The 20,491-nt window shown below is 41.1% G+C and overlaps 1 protein-coding gene across 1 annotated transcript; it reads right to left on the bottom strand.

Moving 5' to 3' along the window:
• Nucleotides 1-16,419: 16,419 nt before the first annotated feature.
• On the bottom strand, nt 16,420-19,648 carry mfsd4ab (major facilitator superfamily domain containing 4Ab). Its single transcript, XM_003438779.5, has 10 exons — nt 19,283-19,648; nt 18,984-19,182; nt 18,516-18,758; nt 18,220-18,382; nt 17,940-18,055; nt 17,626-17,799; nt 17,328-17,475; nt 17,163-17,233; nt 16,900-17,020; nt 16,420-16,768 (listed from the first exon to the last, which is right to left on the bottom strand). Exons 1-10 carry the CDS (start codon nt 19,570-19,572, stop codon nt 16,659-16,661), a joined length of 1,635 nt encoding a protein of 544 aa, XP_003438827.2. The 5' UTR covers nt 19,573-19,648; the 3' UTR covers nt 16,420-16,658.
• Between the last annotated feature and the right edge of the window lie 843 nt (nt 19,649-20,491).

A 20,491-nucleotide genomic window follows, 5' to 3' on the forward strand; every position in this document is an offset into this window, starting at 1 on the left:
AACAGGCAACAACGCAAAAGAAAGAATGTTTGAATGAAGGGCAAGTTTTCATCTGCATTAGTCCCTTAAATGGAAGGGTCACTGAAAAAAAGTCAGGGTTGATTAAAGTAATCACCTTCATCCTTTAATAAATTTTTTTATCCTGCTGGAATTCTTAAGATGCTTTTTAGTGTGCCCATACCCAATATGTATGAGAGTTTAAGCAATGTGAGTGTCTATGTTGTGGAATAAAACTGAGGTACAGGGGGGCAGGAGGGGACAAAGGAGGAATGCCTCCCCTGCACCTCAGTGATGTACCTGTACCTCAAGGCCCTGCATGTGTGATGGTGGGATGGTGTGGGAGGAGGGATTCAATTGAGGATGGGGAGGAAAGGTTGTTAATCCCATACTGTATAATTAATCTGTCAAATGGAATAAAGTCTGTTCCTTCAAATATATGTTTCAAGTATTTAATTCCTTTACAACTCCAATCTGGGAAGTTAATCATATTATTGTTCTGTAGTATGTCAGGGTTGTTCCAAATGGGTGTAGGTTTGGATGTGATTAATGAAGACTCAGTCATTTTTAGAAACACCCATTATGCTGTCAGAGAGGAGCTGATATTGATACTAAGCATATATGTCGTTTGATGTTTGAACTAATGAATTGTAGGTCAGAAATCTCTATATTATTGCATAGTGCCTGTTCTACGTCTAGCTCGGGCTCATCTAAGAGGGTATGTTTTAACCATCCTGAGATGACTTGTAGCCTGTTGGCTAAGAAGTACTGTTTAAGTTAGGCAGATCTAATCCTCCTTTATCCTTGGTCCTTTGTAGAGTTTTTAAGCTGATACGCGGGGTTTATCTATCCAAAGTAATTTAAAAATAGAAGATTCCAGAGATCTAAATCAGTCTGGTGGTGGTTTACTTGGGATCATTGAGAAAAAATAATTGATTCTTGGCAAGACCATCATTATCATTAAAGCAACCCTTCCCATCTGTTATATGGGTAGCGATTTCCATCTAGCCAGATCATTTTATGCCCTTAATATCTATTTCCTCCCGATTTGCTGCTCCTAGTGGTTCGATTAAAAACTGCAAACAGTGAAGGGTAGAGTGGGTGTCCCTGCCTTGTGCCTCTCTGGTGACAGAAGCTGGAGGATGTTTGGTCAATTGTCCTGATACATGCTGTTGGAGAATTATATAATACTTTTAACAAGTTTATAAAAGACTTTCCAAAACCAAATTTTGGAAAGCTGTAAATAAAAATTTCCAGGGTTTTTACTACATGAAGGGTCTATCAAATTAAGTAATCTATGTGTATTTGTTGATGAGTACTTACCTTTTATGAAACCAGTTTGGTCAGGATGCATTATGAGGGGGCATTATCTTCTCTAATCTGACATTTTCCTTGATTTCCTGCAACATTCTGTGGAATACTGGTGCCAGATTTGTCCAGAAATTCTGCTGGAAATCCATCTGGACCTGGATCCTTATTATTGGGCATACTTTTCAGGGCTTCCTGCAGTTCAGTTGATGTAAATCCAGTGCTATTGCTCGACTGTCTGGTAATTTTGGAAGGGATACGTTGTCAAGAAACGTATCAATTTTGTTTTTTGATGGGTTTACCTGGGGTGGATATAAAGTTTTGTAAAAGTCTCTAAAAGTATTGTTTATTCTTTCAGGGTGATATAATATGTTCCTGGATAAGTCTTTAACGGCACACATAGTTGTTTTTTCTTTATTTATTTTGAACTGGTTAGCTAGAAATTGACCATGTTCAAAATTTTGCAAGTTAAGTCTTCGTACTATGTGTATTTTTTTAACTAATAATTTCATTGAATTCTAGTTTTGTTTGTCATATTTTCTTCAATATTTCCTGTTCCTGGGAGGACACATAGGCTTTTTCTAAAGATTTGATGATTTCGTGTAATTTCTGAATATGTTTGTTTTCTCTTTTCTTTTTATGTGATGAGAATTAAATAATTTTACCTCTCATCACAGCTTTCCCTGCTTTAAAGAGAACAGATGCTGATGTTCCAGGCAGGTCACTATAGTCTAAATATAAATCCCACTCTTTTAAAAAATATTTAATAAAATGATCTTCTTATGTGTTAGAATTAAAGATACAGGAGCATGATCACTGACAGCTATAGGGTGTATCTCAGTGTCTGAAGTGTCACTCAACAGTGAGCTGCTGACTAGGAAATAATCCAGACAAGAGTAGGAGTCATGGACATTTGAGACGAAAGTATATTCCTTGCGGCTGGGGTGAAGGGAACGCCATTCGTCGCAAAGTCCAGAATTCCTCATGTACTGTTTATATTTGTGAACAGCCAGTTGTGCTGAGTTCTTGCTGTATTGAGCCTGTCCATTTCTTCATTTAGTCCAAAGTTGAGGTGGCCCCCAAGAACAAGTGAGCAATCTAGGTGTTCACTAAAAATAGCGTGGAAGAATGAGGGGTCATCAACATTTGGGCCATATATACTTACAATACATAACTTTTTGTTAAGTATAGATAATTTAATTAGGAATCTTAGGTAGATCGAGAAGGTAGATTAGGAATATACCTTCTCGATCTTCTTCATCTGGCTGCTCCCTTTAGGAGTGGCCACAGCAGATCATCTCACTCCGTCTCACCGTCTCGATTTTCAGTTCAGTTTAATTTTATGTCTAAAGTGCCAAATCACAACAAGAGTTGCCTTGAAGTGCTTTATATTAGCATTGTAGGGTAAAGACCCTACAATAATACAAACATAATAGAATAATACAAATCCCCAGTAATTTCCTGTGTCACACCACCAACCCTCTGCATGTCCTCCTTCACTACATCCATGAATACAGTGTCATCTGCAAACATTATAGTCCACAGACTCCTCCCTGACCTCATCTGTTAATCTGGTCACCTGGCAAACATGAATGGGCTTCCTGATGGTTTCCTAATGTAATCGCACCACCGCTTTAAACCCATCTGTCACTCTGACTACACAGCCTAACACTGTCCTCATATAGTTGTCTCAATATCCTAATGTGATGCAGTACCATAGTTCCTCTTATAGCACCCTTATTTCTAGAGACCTACACATTTATTCACTGCTTTACTCTATGCCTTTAAGGGCTCTCTATCTATCATGCACACACTCACACTTTTAGGATCAAACCAACAGCCATCAGGTTGGTAGCTGGAAGGCTCTAACTACTGAGTCACAACTGCTGTAGGACATGGCAAGTAAATAAGAAAACATGGCAACAGAATGTAGCAGTGAGAAAAGCCTTCATTTTGCAATGTATGAGGAAGAGATTTTTGTTTGACAGTCAAGTAAAGAAAGATTTTGTCACTGCTGTGTACTGCCAGTAAGTAGTTGTATAGTCTTCGGTTGCTTTAGTTGTTTGTTTAGTATCCTTGTCCTGCTGAATGATGAACTGCTGTCCAATATGTTTTATGTGTTTGGCTGAATCTGAGCACACAGACTGCTCTCATATAATTCTGCATTCATCCTGTTGCTTCTGTCAGCAGTGAGATCATCAATAAATGCCAGTGGGGGCCAGCTACATTGGCAGCCATACGACCAAACCCTAACAGAAACTCGACCATGTTTGACAGATAACAGAGTATGCTTTGGGCCATGAGGTATTTTGTGTTTTTTTTTACCCTCTCCATTTTCCTGATCATTTTCAAATCAATTCAATTTAGTTTTATTTATACTGCAATGCGCTTTATATCCTAAGGTAGACCATAAAATAATACAACAGAGAAAAACCCAACAATCATATGACCCCCTATAAGCAAGTGGGAAGGAAAAACTCCCTTTTAACAGGAAGAAACCTCCAGCAGAACCAGGCTCAGGGAGGGGCGGTCATCTGCTGTGACCGGTTGGGGTGAGCGGAGGAAGACAGGACAAAAGACATGCTGTGGAAGACAGGCAGAGATTAATAATAACTAATGATTAAATGAAGAGAGCTGTATAAACACATTATGACTGGAAAAGGTGGCTGAAGAAAATACTCAGTGCATCATGGGAATCTCCCAGGAGCCTACACCTATTGCAGCGTAACTAAGGGAGGATTCAGAGTCGTGTGATCCAGCCCTACCTATATGCTTTAGCAAAAAGGAAAGTTTTAAGGTTAATCTTAGAAGTAGAAACGGTGTCTGTCTCCCGAATTTAAACTGGGAATCTGGTAAGAATTTTGGATCAGATGAAGGCTTTTCAGGGAGTTTTTAGGACATCCTGATAATAACAAATTACAGTAGTCCAGCCTTGAAGTAATAAATACATGAACTAATTATTGGCGTCACTCCAAGACAGGATGTTAGTCATTGTAGCGATATGGCGCAAATGGAACAAAGAAGTCCTACATATGTCTTTGACACGTGCACTGAAGGAAATATCCTGTTCAAAAATGACTCCAAGATTCATCGCGCTGTTCTAAGATAAATATTTCTAAGATTTTTTATGGCCAAGTACAATAACCTCAGTTTTATCAGAATTTTTGTCTCTTAAAAGTGGTTAAAAGTTTGTTTTTTTTCCCTTCACCATCAAAACGTATTTCAGTTGTCCAGTATTTTGTGCTCCATGGTTTACCAGCTTATTTACCATTTTCCAATTTTTTTATGGGGGGTTTATGTGTGTTTTTTTGTTTTGTTTTGATTTTTTTAGAACACACTCAGCTGTTCCTTTTGGCCAAACAGCTCACCTTGATAACCCTGTGATAGATTAATGTTTTCCTCATTATTGTCTTCAGCATTTTTTAAATTTACTGAGCTTCTTTTATATGAAGTAACAGCTTAGTAACCAAATGTTCCTCTACTTGTTTCAAAAAGAAATACTTAAAGATACACCTACTCAAGAGCCTTCTACTAAAAAAAAGAGAAATCCATTTATCTAGATGCTTACAGTGCGAACTGTTTTCAGAGTGTTGTATATTAATTGTTTGGGAGATTCAGTTTTCTGGGACTTTATACTTTATGGAAACAAAAGAGATGAACTGTGGCCTCTGCATATAAACTCTGGTCTGTCTGTTGATTTAAAATGAAAGTGCTGTAAATGATTTCTGTTGCTTTATTTCCATATGTAAGTTAAATTACCTGGGGTAAACCATGCAACGCAATGGACAGAGCACAAGAGAGTTGAACAAGAGAGTGCAGGCAGGTTGGAGTGGGTGGAAACGAATATTAAGGGTGATTTGTAATAGAAGGATAGCAGCAAGAGCAAACAGGGAAGTTTGAAAGATGTCAGTGAGATCTGATACGATTTATCAGACGATTTGGAGATGCTGGCTCTAACAAAAAGACAGGAAGCTGAGTCAGAGGTGGCAGAGTTGAAAATGCTAAGATTTTTGTTGGGAGTGACCAGATCTTTCCATCCATCTATCTGTCTTGCTCTTAATGATTTTTGTGTTCATGTAAAGCATCACAAATCTGCCTTTTATTCTTTGTCATCTCTTTGGTATGAGTGTCTAACATGTCATCCTTTTTCTGAGAAATTCAGAAGGGGTACTTTAAACCGATTTTTTCCAACAGTAGGTGGCACTAAATACCAGCCTGTCACACCACATAATGTACAGACTGATTTCCTAATCCAGTTGTTTTCTTCGTCTCTAACAACAGTCTGCTGCATAGCCCCATCAGACTTTCTCAAATCTTTAAAATTATTTTGAAGATATGAATTGCTGTGGGACAAACAAAGTTATCCTTCCTCCCATTGCTTCACATATATTGCATTTGTATGGTTTTCCTCAGGCTTTTATTCCTCTAATTTGGTTCTTTGCCATTTTGTACCATTATATATTATTATATTCTAATGGCTCAGTAATGATGGAACTGATGCCAGTATTATAATAAAAAATTACACTTACAGTTTCCTTTTATGGGCTTCAATATTTTATGTACCCATTACATTTGTACTGTAGAACTTTAGTGGACTTGATAGTTTGATTATTCATGTTGAAGGGAAGATTATTTTTAATATTTTGATTTGTTATTATGTATTTTACATGTAGTAAATAACAAATTGTCTTCAGTAGTTTCTAAAGGTATTTTTCTTTCAGTTTAGAGCTTTGCTCATACAAACAAACTGGAAAACTTCTTCAGAACCCTGATCTCAACATAAGAAAAACGTGACAACATGCCAAACACTGATATATCACATTGTGTATTATGCCTCATAATAAAAAATCAAACTGTTAATACAAAATCTGTAATAGGGTTTTGTGAGGAACCTTTAATTTTGGGTTAACACTTTAAGGTCACAGAGTTAAGGTCAGCCTACAAAAAAACAGAACTATCCTGTTGCATGCATGTGCCTGTGACTAAATTTGCAATGTGGTTGCAACACCCATGTGCACATCTGTTTCTGAAAACCGTTAGCTATATAAATTTCATGTATAACACATAGAGAGTAATTTCTACCAGATACTAAGAAACTCATTTCAGGTTTGTGAATATTTAAGATATTTGAGTTATATTTTTGTGAAGAAATGTATAATGTATGTGTATAATATATGACAAATTGGTCTTTGACTTATACCCCAGGGTAAGAATTCTCAAGTAGACTACTAAATTAACTCTTCTGAATTGACAAAATGCCCTTAGTGACAGCTTAAACTGGATTGTTTTTCACTTGTAACAAAAAATCAGTGTATAAATGAAACATCCTACTCTCAGCCTGCTTGACATTTGTTTGATCTTTGACTTTTTGCAGCTACATCAGCAAATTGTTTTGGAAATTCAAGTGGGACTACTTCTGCTTTGAGGCTCTTATTTCAGCCAAGGTGCTTTCCACTGACAGCAGCTCTTTAAAAATGATATAAACAGTTAAAGATATAGAGGGTTATTATAATAGAAGCTGAAATGACTAGATAAGGTCTCCATTTACCCTGGGAATGCTCTGGATTGAATGCAAATCATTCTTTATGACATATCATGACCCTTCTTTAGGCATGATTAGAGTTGTCAAACATATTTATCATCACATATCTGCAACCTAAATAGGTTTTCAAAGGCAATTTTGTCTGTTGTTTGTGTGAGTTGACTCTTAATGTTCTATGTCACTGCTCAACAGTGACATAAAATTTACAGCATGACACAAAGGCATATTTTATATCATTAATCCCCGCACTTTCGCAAAATCATAAACATCCATCTTTCATCTTGTGTTGGTCTGTCTCTTGGCATTGGTTTGTCATTTATTCTACACTTTAGAGATTTAAAGCTCTTAGATAAGAGTATTAACTGTAGTTTTGGATTCTAAACAAACAGGTTTGACAAATTTATCAATGGTCTTTTGAGGTTTTTGTATAATATTTTATATCAGAGCGCTATTTGTTGCTGAACGTGTTACTTTTGTAATTGTGTTTTCTTTGGATAGAAGAGTCCTTCACACAAGGACTAAGCATGCCTGTAGAGACTGTGCCTGAAATCCTGATAAGCAGTCACATGTTTTTGTTAAATCTTTTGCAAATAAACCCATCTCCCAGATGTAGCATTTTGTAACGTTTTGTTAAATTAGGTGTCTATAAAAGTGAGTCTGCCTGTTGACCTCCTAGTAGGAGATATTCATTTGCAAAGTACTGGCTGGGAATTGTGGCTGTATATAAAAAGCTGTATGTAAAACATGGAGCTTTAAAGTTAAATCAATGGCCAGAAGAATGAGGGAGTACATAAAATAATTTGTTTGTGAATTTTTTAAATATAGTATTTCATTCAAGGAACAATATGTTACACAGTTAGGTATATGGGAGTGGTTAAGTTGTCACTGCAGTGCAAAGTATTGGATTCACTGGCAGAAACAGCAAGCAAGCCTTTTCTCTCTGGATAAAATTTTGGCTAGAATAAGAAAATGCACAGATAGCTGATACCTTTCTGTGCAACTAATTGGTAGCTCTCTTTGTTTAAGCTGCTTTAGCCTGCCTGCCAGTTGCTTTGACGTCCAGCTCCACCCCAGCATGAGTTCTGCCAACCATCAGACCATCATTAATTCAATTATTTAATTCCTGAGGAAGTACGAGTTTGACATTGACTGAGACTAGCCAGCCATCAGACAATGCCCTCCTGAGGACAAGCAGTTTTCCTGGAGTTATTATAACATTATTTATTTATCTATTTATTTGGAGTGTCTAGTCTTCTACTTCACTTGTACTTTTAGTCTCAGTAAGCTTTAAATAATTCTGTACGTGATAGCAATGTGACAAAATGCCACAATAAAACCCCACGGGGTGTCCAGCTCACCACCTGAACATATTAAAAATCATGAAATCTGAAGTTCAGCACTAAATATTTGATATCTGCTGACATTCAATGGGAGATGAAACCTGACTTTCAGAATGAGACCAAGCAGTGCAACAAGGCTTGTCTTCTTATGTCTGCTGCTGTGTTGGCTGGAAAGGACACCATTAATTCTGCTTATCATTTTGACAAGCTTGGCCAGTAAGCATTTGAAGCATTATAGTGGATTGCAGTTGAATGAAAGGACTCTAAAAATGAACTCCTTCACCACTAAGGCCCTGGATATTAATATTATGACATATTAATTTTATGGCTCATGAGTACAGTAACTTCAAATGCTCCTAGGATAAGAGTTTCTGTAGGTTTACATCTGTAAGATATAGTTGCAGTTATATATACAAAAGCACATGCACGGTCTCAGAATAAGTTGGTTTATTAAAGTAAGACACACTCCTAAATAACTGATGACATTTCATACTGTCATTGATGTGCAGCTTTGTGACAGCACAAATCTGTGAGTCTCTGACAGGTGAAGTAACTGAAGTTTGGAGTCAGCCTCAGGATGTGCCATATGACTACAAAGAAAAACCATAGCATATCCGTGGGCTGTGACATCATCAAGAACTTCCAGATCAAGGGTACAGACACACAGAGAATACTTATTTTTCATTTGTCAGGGCACTCTTTTTGACTGTGATGAGTTACTAAAATTGTCTAATCTCCATAACCTATACTTATTCAGTATATATATTAAGTGTGAGGAATTTCCCTTTGCTCTATAGGAGGAAATGTGAAAAGAACAATTTTTTTATTTATTTATTTATTTTTTTGCCTGTACCGTTTTGTTTTTTAGCCATCAAAATTGTTGTCTGAAGGCCAAGAAAGATGCCAAATGGATTTACTTTACCAAATGGATCATCATGGCCTTGCCGTATTGGTCCATTTGATTGACCTTTGTTATTATTATTTATTTATGTTATTTTGTTTTATTTTATTTTAAGTTATTACAGATGGGACAGACATGACTGGGGGATAGTAAAGGGATAAAGAAAGAGAGGGAGGGAAAGAAAAACTGAGGGGAAGAGGGACAGTGAGAGAGGACACTTAAAAAAAGGAGAAAAAATCACCTGGATCACCTGTTGAGAGAAAAAAAAAAAGAGAGCAGAGGCAAAAAGAGAGCATCACAATACTATGGCAAGCCATAGCCCCGTCCCCCAGGGCATGAAGCAGGCATGGAGGAGATCAAGGCCCCAGACATCCAGAGGCCCCCAGAGCGTGAGAGCCCAAGGAGGACCAACGGAGGGGCAACTGTGCCATCCTCCTGGAAAAACTGAGGAGAGCCCCAGACGAGGGGTCACCCAGCAGCCACGGAGCAGAAGCCGCAGGGGGCTGCAGTGGCATGCCCGCAGGCTCTGTCGGCTGCCAGCTGTACCAGAGTGGACTGAGCCCCAGGCCCAGAGGCCCGAGGTCCGAGGGCCCCCCAGTCCCCAGAAGGGGCCCGACTGAGCCATGAGCACCCGGCCCCGCCAAGCAGCCATTGGGAGTGAGCCGGTACATACCTGGAGCACCCAGCCCTGGACACCAAGAACCACCAACGCAGCGTCACCTGAGGGCATCAGCCAAGCCCCACAGAACCCGGGGCGGCCCATCCGACCTGAAACTGTACCCACCTCATCGTCCAATCATCTCCCAGTCTACAAAAGACAATAGGACCCAGGTTAAGTTCATTTTCCACCTCTCCTATATATCTTCCCCACCTGCAGAGTGAACTCGTGGAGAGCAGAGAACTCCTGCAAGGATGTAACAAACCCCCTGCCAGTTGAAGAGGCCCCCAGTTTGGCTGATGCACCAGAGGCCCCCACGCCAGGGCTGAGCCCACATGCATGCACCCACCCACAACCTGGTGACACATGAACGGCCCAGCCAGACCCCCAGCCAAGAGGCGGAGCACCCCCAGAACCCCAAGCCCCCATGCCCGCCCTGGACCCACCCAGGGGCAGCCAGGCTACCAGGCCAGTAACCTACGTCCGCCACCACAGATCCCCCCCCAGCCCTGCTGCATGCAGCCACCAGGAAAACACCATCCAAGAGCCACCAGTGCCCCTAACCAGGTCATGACCACAGCCCCCGGGTTAAGCCCTCCAGGGAAATGTCCCTAGGGGATCCCCAGATGCCCTAAGCCTGTCCCTATAGCCACATCAACCACAATAGCAAAGGCGGGACAAAACTACGACCCCCAGCCCCACTAGACGATGGAGCCAACAAAGGAGCTCAGAGGGATTGATCCAATGTGGTGGCAGAGGCTGTATCAAGACTAATGTGATCTATTAGATGGTCTCTATATTGGTCAGAATGAGTATTATTTTTATTTTTCCAGTTTATGAGCACTGTTTTCTTAGCAATGCATAGGGCAGTGAAAACCATGCGGGCTATATTCATTTCTATAGTGACATCATCCAAGTTGCCCAACAAGCACACTAGAGGGGAGGTTGGAATGTTACATTTCAGACACTTTAATGTCTTCACATATCCCGTGCCAAAACTTCTGAACTGGTGGACAGAACCAAAGAGCGTGGATTTAGTTGTCCAGTTTATTGTTGGAAGAGGTAAAGCCCAACTTGAACATCCGTTGACCTGTATAGTGCACTCTATGTAGAATTTTGTTTTGTATTAATTGTAGACTGGGATTCTAATCAATTTAAAGGTTTTTAAGCATATTTGAGACAGGAAGTTTTGGGTCTAGGCTGACTCATAAATCTGCTTCCCATTTTGCAATAGGAAGAGCCATTTTGCAATAGGGTCATTTTGCAATAGGAAGGAAGAACAAATGTTTTTGATTGTCCCATTGTCCAGATAAAGTTTTTAATCACAATAAAAATGCTGTCTATTGTGGTGTAATCTATATTGATATACATGCATGCGCCACTAGGCGGCAGTACGTACCCACTAAACGGGAAATGTGTGGTATGTAAGCAGCACGAGAGTACGCTAAAAAAAAAAGATGGATGTTGCTCCACGTTAACGCTTGAGCGAGAGTTTATTCAAGAGCCCAACACAACATGGTGTCAGAAGTGCACTCGCTCTAAGCGGTGAACTGAGAAAAACTGAAAAGAAAGTCAGCTTGGCGATCGGCTAGCGACAAACATGACGGAGCAAGCAGCGGCTCTACCGGCGGCAGCGGCGACACCTGGCCCGGTTATGGCAGCTCCACCAGCGGCTACTTTCACCATCAAGCCACCGGAACCGTTCGACTTCGCAAAGCCCCAGGAATGGGAGAAGTGGATCAGACGTTTCGAGCGTTTTAGAATGGCAAGTAATCTGAACAGCTCAACAGATGCTAACCAAGTGAACACATTAGTTTACTGCATGGGGGACGAGGCTGACGACGTGCTAAGGGGACTTGACCTAACAGACGGGCAGCGCCAGCAGTACGATGCAGTCAGAAACGCATTTGATAGACATTTTGTCCCCAGAAAGAATGTGATCTATGAAAGAGCAAAGTTTAATAAGCGAGTACAACAGCCAGCAGAAACAGTTGACTCCTTCATAACAGCTCTATATGCTCTCGCTGAAAACTGTGAATATGGTGAACTTCATGATGAACTTTTGAGGGATAGGCTCGTTGTGGGTCTTAAAGATTCATCGCTGTCGGAGAGAATGCAGCTCAACAAAGATTTGACCCTGGCTAAAGCTATCACAATGGCGAGACAATCTGAGGAAATAAAGAGACAGCAAACTGACCTAAGAGGTGAAAGCAGCACTGGCAAAACAGCAGTGGATGCCGTGCATGTCAGAAAATCACAGCCAAATAAATTCAGAAGCAGAGACCAAAAGCAGTTCAAGCCACATAAACCACAAATAACAAGACAAGAGAATAAAACCTGTTCTAAATGTGGGAAAGCACCGATGCACCCAGCAGCACAGTGCCCAGCCAAAAATGCAGAATGCCACAACTGTGGGAAACGTGGACACTACGGGAGAGTTTGTAGGTCTACAACTGTGCATGAGGTGGCAGACAGTGCAGATAGACTTTTCCTAGGTGAACTAGATTCAGGAGAAGACCCGTGGCTTGCTAACGTCTGCGTGAGAGGCAAAAGCATGACATTTAAATTAGACTCGGGGGCAGATGTCACAGCTATCTCAGAGGAGACATTCAAAGACATTAAGCAGCCAAATGAACATTTGCAAAAAGCTGAAAAGCCACTGTATGGACCAGGAGGTGCAGCACTGAGCGTACTTGGGTCTACAAAGGAGGACATTTCCTACAGTGACAGGAGCACTACAGAGACAATCTATGTAGTCAGAAATCTGCGTGTAGCTCTCTTAAGCAGGACAGCTTCTGTGAGACTGAAACTAATTGCCCGAATGGACAATGTTGACCTTGAGACAGTGAAGAAAGTGTACCCGAAACTATGTAATGGGCTCGGGCTTGTTCAAAAACCATACACGATTAAGCTGAAGCCCGACGCTAAACCTTATTCACTGAAAGTGCCTAGGCGTGTTCCACTGCCACTACTGGGCAAAGTCAAAACAGAGCTGGAGAGGATGGAACAGTTGGGAGTAATCAGTCGTGTGGAAGAGCCCACAGACTGGTGTTGCGGCATGGTCGTAGCCCCTAAAAAGGACAGAGTGAATGTCCGCATCTGTGTGGACATGACACCATTGAATGAGTCTGTGTGTCGTGAAAGATATATCCTCCCCTCTGTAGACCAAACACTAGGCATGCTCACAGGTGCGCAGTATTTCTCCAAGCTTGATGCTAACATGGGCTTTTGGCAAATACCGCTGTCCAAAGAATCTGCTCTCCTCACCACATTTATTACGCCATTTGGTAGATACCATTTCAATCGGTTGCCATTTGGTATTTCCAGTGCACCAGAGCATTTCCAAAACATGATGGTGACGGAAGTGACAGCCGGCCTCACGGGAGTCGTGTGCCACATGGACGACATCCTGGTCTGGGGATCCACGAAAGAGGAGCACGACATGAGACTCCACGCTGTCCTCGACCGTGCAGAGAAGGCGGGCGTCACCCTGAACATGTCAAAATGTGAGTTTGGCAAAAGAGCAGTGAAATTCTTAGGATTCATTGTGTCATCGGAAGGCATGAGTCCTGACCCTGACAAAACTAGTGCGGTGCAGAATATGAAAGAGCCAAGCACTGTGAGTGAGCTTAGAAGCTTCTTAGGAATGGTGAATCAGTTGGGGAAATTCATCCCAAACCTCTCCGAAAAAGACAAACCACTGAGAGACTTGCTTTCAACTAAAAACATGTGGTACTGGGGGCACGAGCAACAAAATGCATTTAGCAGTTTAAAAGAAGAACTGTCATCCGCTCCAGTACTGCAACTTTACGACCCAAACAAACCCCAAAAGATCTCAGCAGATGCCTCTTCATACGGGTTGGGGGCAGTTTTGCTACAGAAAGACAGTGACGTGTGGTCACCAGTCGCGTATGCCTCACGATCATTGACACCCACAGAGCAGCGCTATGCTCAGCTGGAAAAAGAAGCGCTGGCGCTCACCTGGGCCTGTGAAAGATTCAGTGACTTTATTATAGGGCTACACTTTGAGCTTGAGACCGACCATAAGCCACTCGTGAGCCTACTTGGAGGGCAGGCCTTGGATTTGCTTCCACCGCGGATACAGAGATTCCGCATGCGCCTAATGAGGTATTCTTACACTATAAGGCACATTCCAGGCAAAAGCCTCACCACAGCCGACACGCTGTCACGGTTACCGCTGACACACAGTGTGATTTCCAGAGACAATGATCTTATGGAGGACACTGATATTTACGTTGACGCAGTGCTGGAGGGCCTTCCTACTAGCAGCAAATACCTTGCAGATCTCCGTGAGCAGCTACAGTCTGACAGCGTCTGTTCCCAAGTCATGAAGTTCTGTGCGGAGGGCTGGCCTGACAGGAACCAGCTGCAGGGTGTAGTAAAACACTACTGGTCGGAAAGAGCAGTTTTGAGCATTCACAATGGACTACTACTGCGAGGCACAAGGTTGGTCATACCTGCAAACATGCGAAATGCAGTTTTGGACAAAATACACGAGGGTCACCAAGGGGTAGTTAAGTGTCGAGAACGCGCCCGACAAGCAGTGTGGTGGCCGGGCTTAAGTAATCAGATCAGTGAACTTGTCCTTAAGTGCAGGCTTTGCATACAGGAGAGAGTTAATGTGAGGGAACCTCTTATGCCCACACGTTTACCTGAAAGGCCATGGCAGAATTTAGGAGCTGATTTGTTCACACTAAAAGACAAAAACTATCTGTTGGTAGTAGATTATTTCTCGAGATATGTCGAGATTGCTCAACTCAGCCCGACTCGTTCAGCCAATGTGATTGTGCATTTAAAGTCAATATTTGCACGCCATGGAATACCTGAAACATTGATTACTGATAATGGCCCACAATTTGCATGTCAAGAGATGAAAGACTTTGCAAAGGACTACTGTTTTGAGCATGTCACCAGTAGTCCCAGGTACCCGCAGAGCAACGGCGAGGCGGAGAGAGGTGTCCAGACCATCAAAAATCTCCTCAAAAAAGCCAGCGATCCATACAAGGCATTGCTGGCATACAGAACAACAGCGCTGGCGAATGGCTACAGCCCGGCTCAACTTCTCATGGGGCGCAGGCTTCGTACTACTTTACCAGTGCTTCCTGAAACCTTAGAGCCATGTCTGCCTGATTTTCAGCGGATTTGTCGTTCTGAGAGAGAGAAAAGGCTGAGACAAACCGAATGTTTTAACAAAAGACATAGAACAAGAGAACTGGATAAATTGTTGCCAGGGCAACCAGTCTGGATCACGGATGCAAAAGCACAAGGCACAGTGACATCAGTCCACCCGACTCCACGATCGTACATCATCAGTGGACCCCAAGGGACGATCAGAAGGAACCGCAGTCATCTTGTGCCAATCCCACAAACTGAGACTCAAACCGAAGCAAAACAGATCCAGTCCACCCCTATAGAGACTGTTTCTGAGCCAAGCGCACCCCATACACCAGGTGTGGTTAGAACCCGGTCTGGTAGGGAAGTGATTAAACCAAAAAGACTTGATCTGTGAAGCTAATTGTTTGGAAAGGGAAAAGTTGTATTTTGAAATGCTAAGTTTCGTTTTTGAGAATAGCATGTTCGAAAGGGAAAACGGTTTGACATGTGTTACAAGAGAAAAGTAAGTGTTTATGAAAACGCCGAGTTTATGTTTCCTGAAATGCTTGGGTATGTCTGTATTGAAAAGAAATATTATGCAGTTATGTTTTGTTTGAAGAGCAAAAGAATGTACCAGCCTAACTTCAGTAAGGGGGATGTGGTGTAATCTATATTGATATACATGCATGCGCCACTAGGCGGCAGTACGTACCCACTAAACGGGAAATGTGTGGTATGTAAGCAGCACGAGAGTACGCTAAAAAAAAAGATGGATGTTGCTCCACGTTAACGCTTGAGCGAGAGTTTATTCAAGAGCCCAACACAACATCTATATCGCTCCCTGCTGGTCACCTGAAGGTTGACTTGCTGACAAAGAGCAAGTTTGGAGATGCCATAGTATGGACTACTTTTATGGATGACTACGAACCCCATAACTCATTTTTAATAGCTAAGGAAAGTACGCAACAATTAATCTCCTCAAAAACAGCCGAAATGTGGAAGAAAATGTATTACTGAATCAATTTCTTTAGAAACTTGTGTTGATCTGTGCAGGGTGTACTTTGCTCTGTTAAAGTGTAAGCTGGGTTTGGTTTTCCTCCCTCCGTCAGCCTACAAATTCAGAGGCATAAGCAGAACCATCTTAACAATAACTATTTATTTCTAAGGTTTTCCAGCCTGTGAACCCCAGTCAAGTCCCCTTCACTAATAATCAGAATGAACACGGCTAATGGAGGCAGTGGTGGAAGCTCTTCTCATGTTGATCAGTGGCGTGGACAGTGGGCTCTGGATCAGTAAGGTTAACAACATGTACTTGGGACTTACAGAACTGTTTGCCAACTGCAGCAGTAGAAAGAACAAGTTCTTGCTGCTGCTACTGTTCTGGTTTGTTACAGATTGACTAACTGTTCAAAGGCTGGATGACTCAACTCGACATTTGGTCACTAGTCCTCATGTTGGATGGATGTTAAACAATATAAAACCTGGGGCTGGTGTTTTGAGTGCAAGAAAAATCAACATTTAGAGTCAGTTAACTGCATCAAAATAACTTGTGTACTTGTCAGGTTTTTTAACATTTTTTTATTCATAATTCTTGCATTGTAAAAGCAATATAAAACAGAATAAAACACAATTTGATGAATGCAGGTTGTAATTTATAAAAACAATTTAAGAGACCAGACTGTCTTTTAAAACAGTACTGATTTGCAAAACACACAAAAAAAGATACACTTGCACACACTATTTGATGATTTTTGTACTGCAGTACTCAGTCTCCACCAGTCGGCGGTTAAATACACATCAATTCGGGCTGTCTTGAATACTCTCTTCCATGTCGATCTGTTCTGTTTTGACTGCCCCGTTCTGCTCTGTTGCTGGCTCCTCCACCATGGCTGACTTTTTTGAGGTTCCTGTTTGGATGGCAGGGGGTTTGGAGAGGGGGTTGATGAGCAACCAAAAAAAACAAAAACAAACAAACTTTCAGCACACCCACAATTATTTATTTCAAAGGAGTGTCTGAGGATTCTGGCTGATGCTGTACCTGTGAGGTAATTTCTGTGCATTCGATGGAACAGCAGGAGACCAATAAAGAGGATAAAACCAATGCAGGCAATTATCATTCCACACAGCAGGAAGCTGTAGCTGCCTTCAGTCTGAATAATCTGCAGATGAGACAGCAAAATTAAACTCCTGAACATGAATCTTAAATCTCGACTGGGCTTGTTTTTTTCTTTGCAATTAAAAGCCTATTTTTCAACTTCTGCACATTCTCTCTTTAATAATGAAGATAGTCATCACACTTACTGAGCCAACAAGAACTTGCATTACCATCTCTCCCATCCCTGCACTTGTCACAAGGACAGAGGTTGCACAACCTGTAAAAAAATGCATGCATAGTTTATTACTTCGCCTCTTGCACTCATTCTACTGCTGAGTTATTCTTAATGCACAGATAACACTTCATCTTACCTTGGTAGTCAAGGATGTCTTCAGTGTAGGCAAGCATACAAGGGAATATGCTGCTCAGAAAGAGGCCACATAAACAGGTCCCGACAAACAGAAAGATGCTGTTGGTGTAGAAAATGAGCAGCATCAACACAGTAACAATAGCTCCTGCCTGTAAAAGACAAACAAAAGACAAAGAAGAGGAAATATGTTCCATTTAGCATTTATATCACCAAGTGTTTGACATTTACAGTGTATTTTATTTCTATTGTGTATGCAATATGATGTGATGATGGCCCTCTAAATTTTTTATTGGCCTTACCAGGTTGAATATGAGTAGTTTCACAGGCTGGAAACGATATGAGAGTGGTATGGACAGCAAACGTCCAGCAGTGATAGCTGCCCAAAAGATACTGGCCAGGTAACCAGCCGTCTTATGAGGCAAGGACATCGGTGGTGCCACAGCGTAGGTGTACACAAAGCCGGCATATGCACCCTGCAATGAAAATCGACGTTCTTTCATGTGCTCTACTTTCTGGGATTTATGGGGAGCAATTTTTGTAAGCACACATAAAACTATGTGTAAAATAATAGGTGAAATGAACACCATGTCATTTATCTGCACTCCTCACTCACCACAATACCATCAGTCATAAAAAGCACCATCCCACCAAGAATATGAATCATAAAGAAGGATAAAGGCAGCTCGCGCAGGTTATCATTCTGACAGCAGCTGAAGATACTCCCATGACCTGTAACAGGGCAAAAAGTCACAAAATGACAGATTGGTGCACACAAAGTGCGATTCATTCCTTTGTTTTTTTTATCTAAACTGGTTGAAAATTCATGAAAATTGTGTATTTTTCATTTTAAAATAAAAGTCCTAGTGCAAAAATCTCTCCCTCTATATCCTTACCCCCAGCTTCATGTTCATTCTGTTCCACAGCTGGGCCCTCGGCCCCCTGCTGGCTCTCCATTGCTAGTTCATCCTTGTCCAAAAGACGTGGCGTGCCACTGGGGCAACATGGGATCAGCTGCTCTCGATACATCAGATATAGGACTGCAATGGGCACAGGCAGCTGAAAGTACACAAATATTCAACTTTTTTTTTCTTATTTCAAGAAACAATAATCATACAATAACAAACAAACAAACAAACAAACAAAAAAACCCGCCTCTTCTCATTCAATGTACATCTGTTCAGGGTCTTACATTAATAAGTGCCATGATCCAGAAAGCATAGTGCACACTGGACTCCTCTTTCTCTACCCCATGGGACAGGTTACTCAGAGGTATGCTGTGCTCTATGATTGGACTGTTTCTCAGCATGCTTCTGAAATGATGTATGACCTCAGTCTCATTCCCTGTGTGATTCCCACAGCCTGTCTCTGAGAGGAAAGGATCTACAATCAGTGGGCTCACTAGGGCACCGAACCCAATGAAAAAATGAAGAGCCTGCAAAAAAGTAGAAAGGCCAAGGACATTACTTACTGCAGTTTTTGAAGAACACAGTATATTACTAGCACTAACTTCACAGTGCACTCCTATTGAGAATCTTTTGCAAATATTCTCATCGTTTTGTCACTATATAATATCTCGATAATACTTGACAGACAAAGCAAACACATCTGAATCGGCTCATTGAATTTCAGTATTTTGATCATGTCGGTACTTTTTCACCTGTAGGAAAACAGCAGAGTCCTTCTGATATATGGTCACCAGTTGGATGTTAGCAATGGTGTCAATGACACCCATTGCCAAACCAGACACAGCCATGGCAATGGCCAAAACAAGGACATTATTGCACAGAGGGATGATGGCAAATATTACAGAGATGATAAGAGCAGAAACAAATAAGGCCGCAAGAGCGGTCAACAACCTTTAAAAAAAAGAAAAGAGAGAACAAGAGGTCATTTATGCATGCCTTCAAGACTTTTATACGACAGCACAGACTCTAGTTGCGAGATTGTGATACTTACGTCCTCTTGAAAATACCACCAACAGAGCTGCCAATCAATAAGCAGAACTGCTGGGCAAAAAATACCCAGGTGATCTGTCTAAGTGTTGAGTTTGTTTGACATTGCAAGTCTAAAATCGTAGGTCCAAGAAAAGCAATGCAGAGTCCAAAGCTGAAGAAAACACTCCAGTAAGTGAGTGTGTGATGGGCATTCCTTTTGAACAGAGTTACAATCCGCTCATCCAGAAACATCTTGGGCTCAGTGAAACTTTCAAGATGATATTTTTTTCCTTTTAGAACCAAATTTTGCATATGCGTTATGGGAAAGCAGCTTCACAGAGTTTCCGTGGATACTTGCTGCAACATAATGAGTTTCTTGATCCCTTTTAAAGCTTTAAGCCCTAACCTCTTTGTATTGCTTAACAGGAAAGGATGTCCTCTCGAGTTAATGGATGAAGTGGAGATTCTTCCGACAAAAATATCCCCACTTGAATTGTGTCAATGATTAGCATTGAAAACGGGTTTGTGAGGTGAAATACTACAAGCTAGTGTGCATTTATGTGCAATGGTACATCGAATCATTCAGTGGAAAATGTGTCACTCAGGAAGCAATGATCCATGTGTGTCTCATTTACAAGTTGCGTTTTCTTTGACACCTGGACAACTCAGACACATTACAAAAGAAGTTTGTGTAATAAAAACATCACAATATGATATAAAATGTTAACAAAACAAAAATTGTGTTTCGGCCAACTGGCACTTTTGCCCACTGCAACTAGGCCTATAGTATTTCTTGGTTATAAAATCTCTGTGTCTATAATTAATAAGACAATGTCACTCTCTATCCATTCAGGCTTCTAAATTGTATTTTAAATCTTTAAGAAACATAATTTTTGTTTAGAATTGGGTAAAAAAAAAAAAAAAAAGTCAATATATAGTCTATAGCAATATTATATATGTATGCAACATGCCTATAACTATTGGTTCAGTGGTACACTTTGTCTAGTCTGATGGATTTTTTCAGACATTCATTGCCACAGGATGATGAAGCTTACTTACTTTTTCTTTCACTCCAGTATGAAATATTTTGACTGTTAATTTAATCATTACCCCTTTTTTGTGTAGCACTTTTAACATATTAGCAGTATAGTGCCAGCCCAGTATAAAGTTCAGGATGGCAAGTGAGGATAGTTAATGTGTGAAAAGCAACTGCAGTCTTTACCTTGGCCTC

The sequence above is a fragment of the Oreochromis niloticus genome, linkage group LG20 (assembly GCF_001858045.2).
Source record: "Oreochromis niloticus isolate F11D_XX linkage group LG20, O_niloticus_UMD_NMBU, whole genome shotgun sequence".
NCBI classification, from domain to species: domain Eukaryota; kingdom Metazoa; phylum Chordata; class Actinopteri; order Cichliformes; family Cichlidae; genus Oreochromis; species Oreochromis niloticus.

Coding starts and splice junctions, on each gene's coding strand:
- mfsd4ab (XM_003438779.5), bottom strand. CDS start 19,572: ATGCAAAATTTGGTTCTAAAAGGAAAAAAATATCATCTTGAAAGTTTC. Junction 19,183..19,282: donor GGTGGTATTTTCAAGAGGAC/GTAAGTATCACA, acceptor TTTTTTTTAAAG/GTTGTTGACCGCTCTTGCGG. Junction 16,769..16,899: donor GCACAGAAATTACCTCACAG/GTACAGCATCAG, acceptor CCATCCAAACAG/GAACCTCAAAAAAGTCAGCC.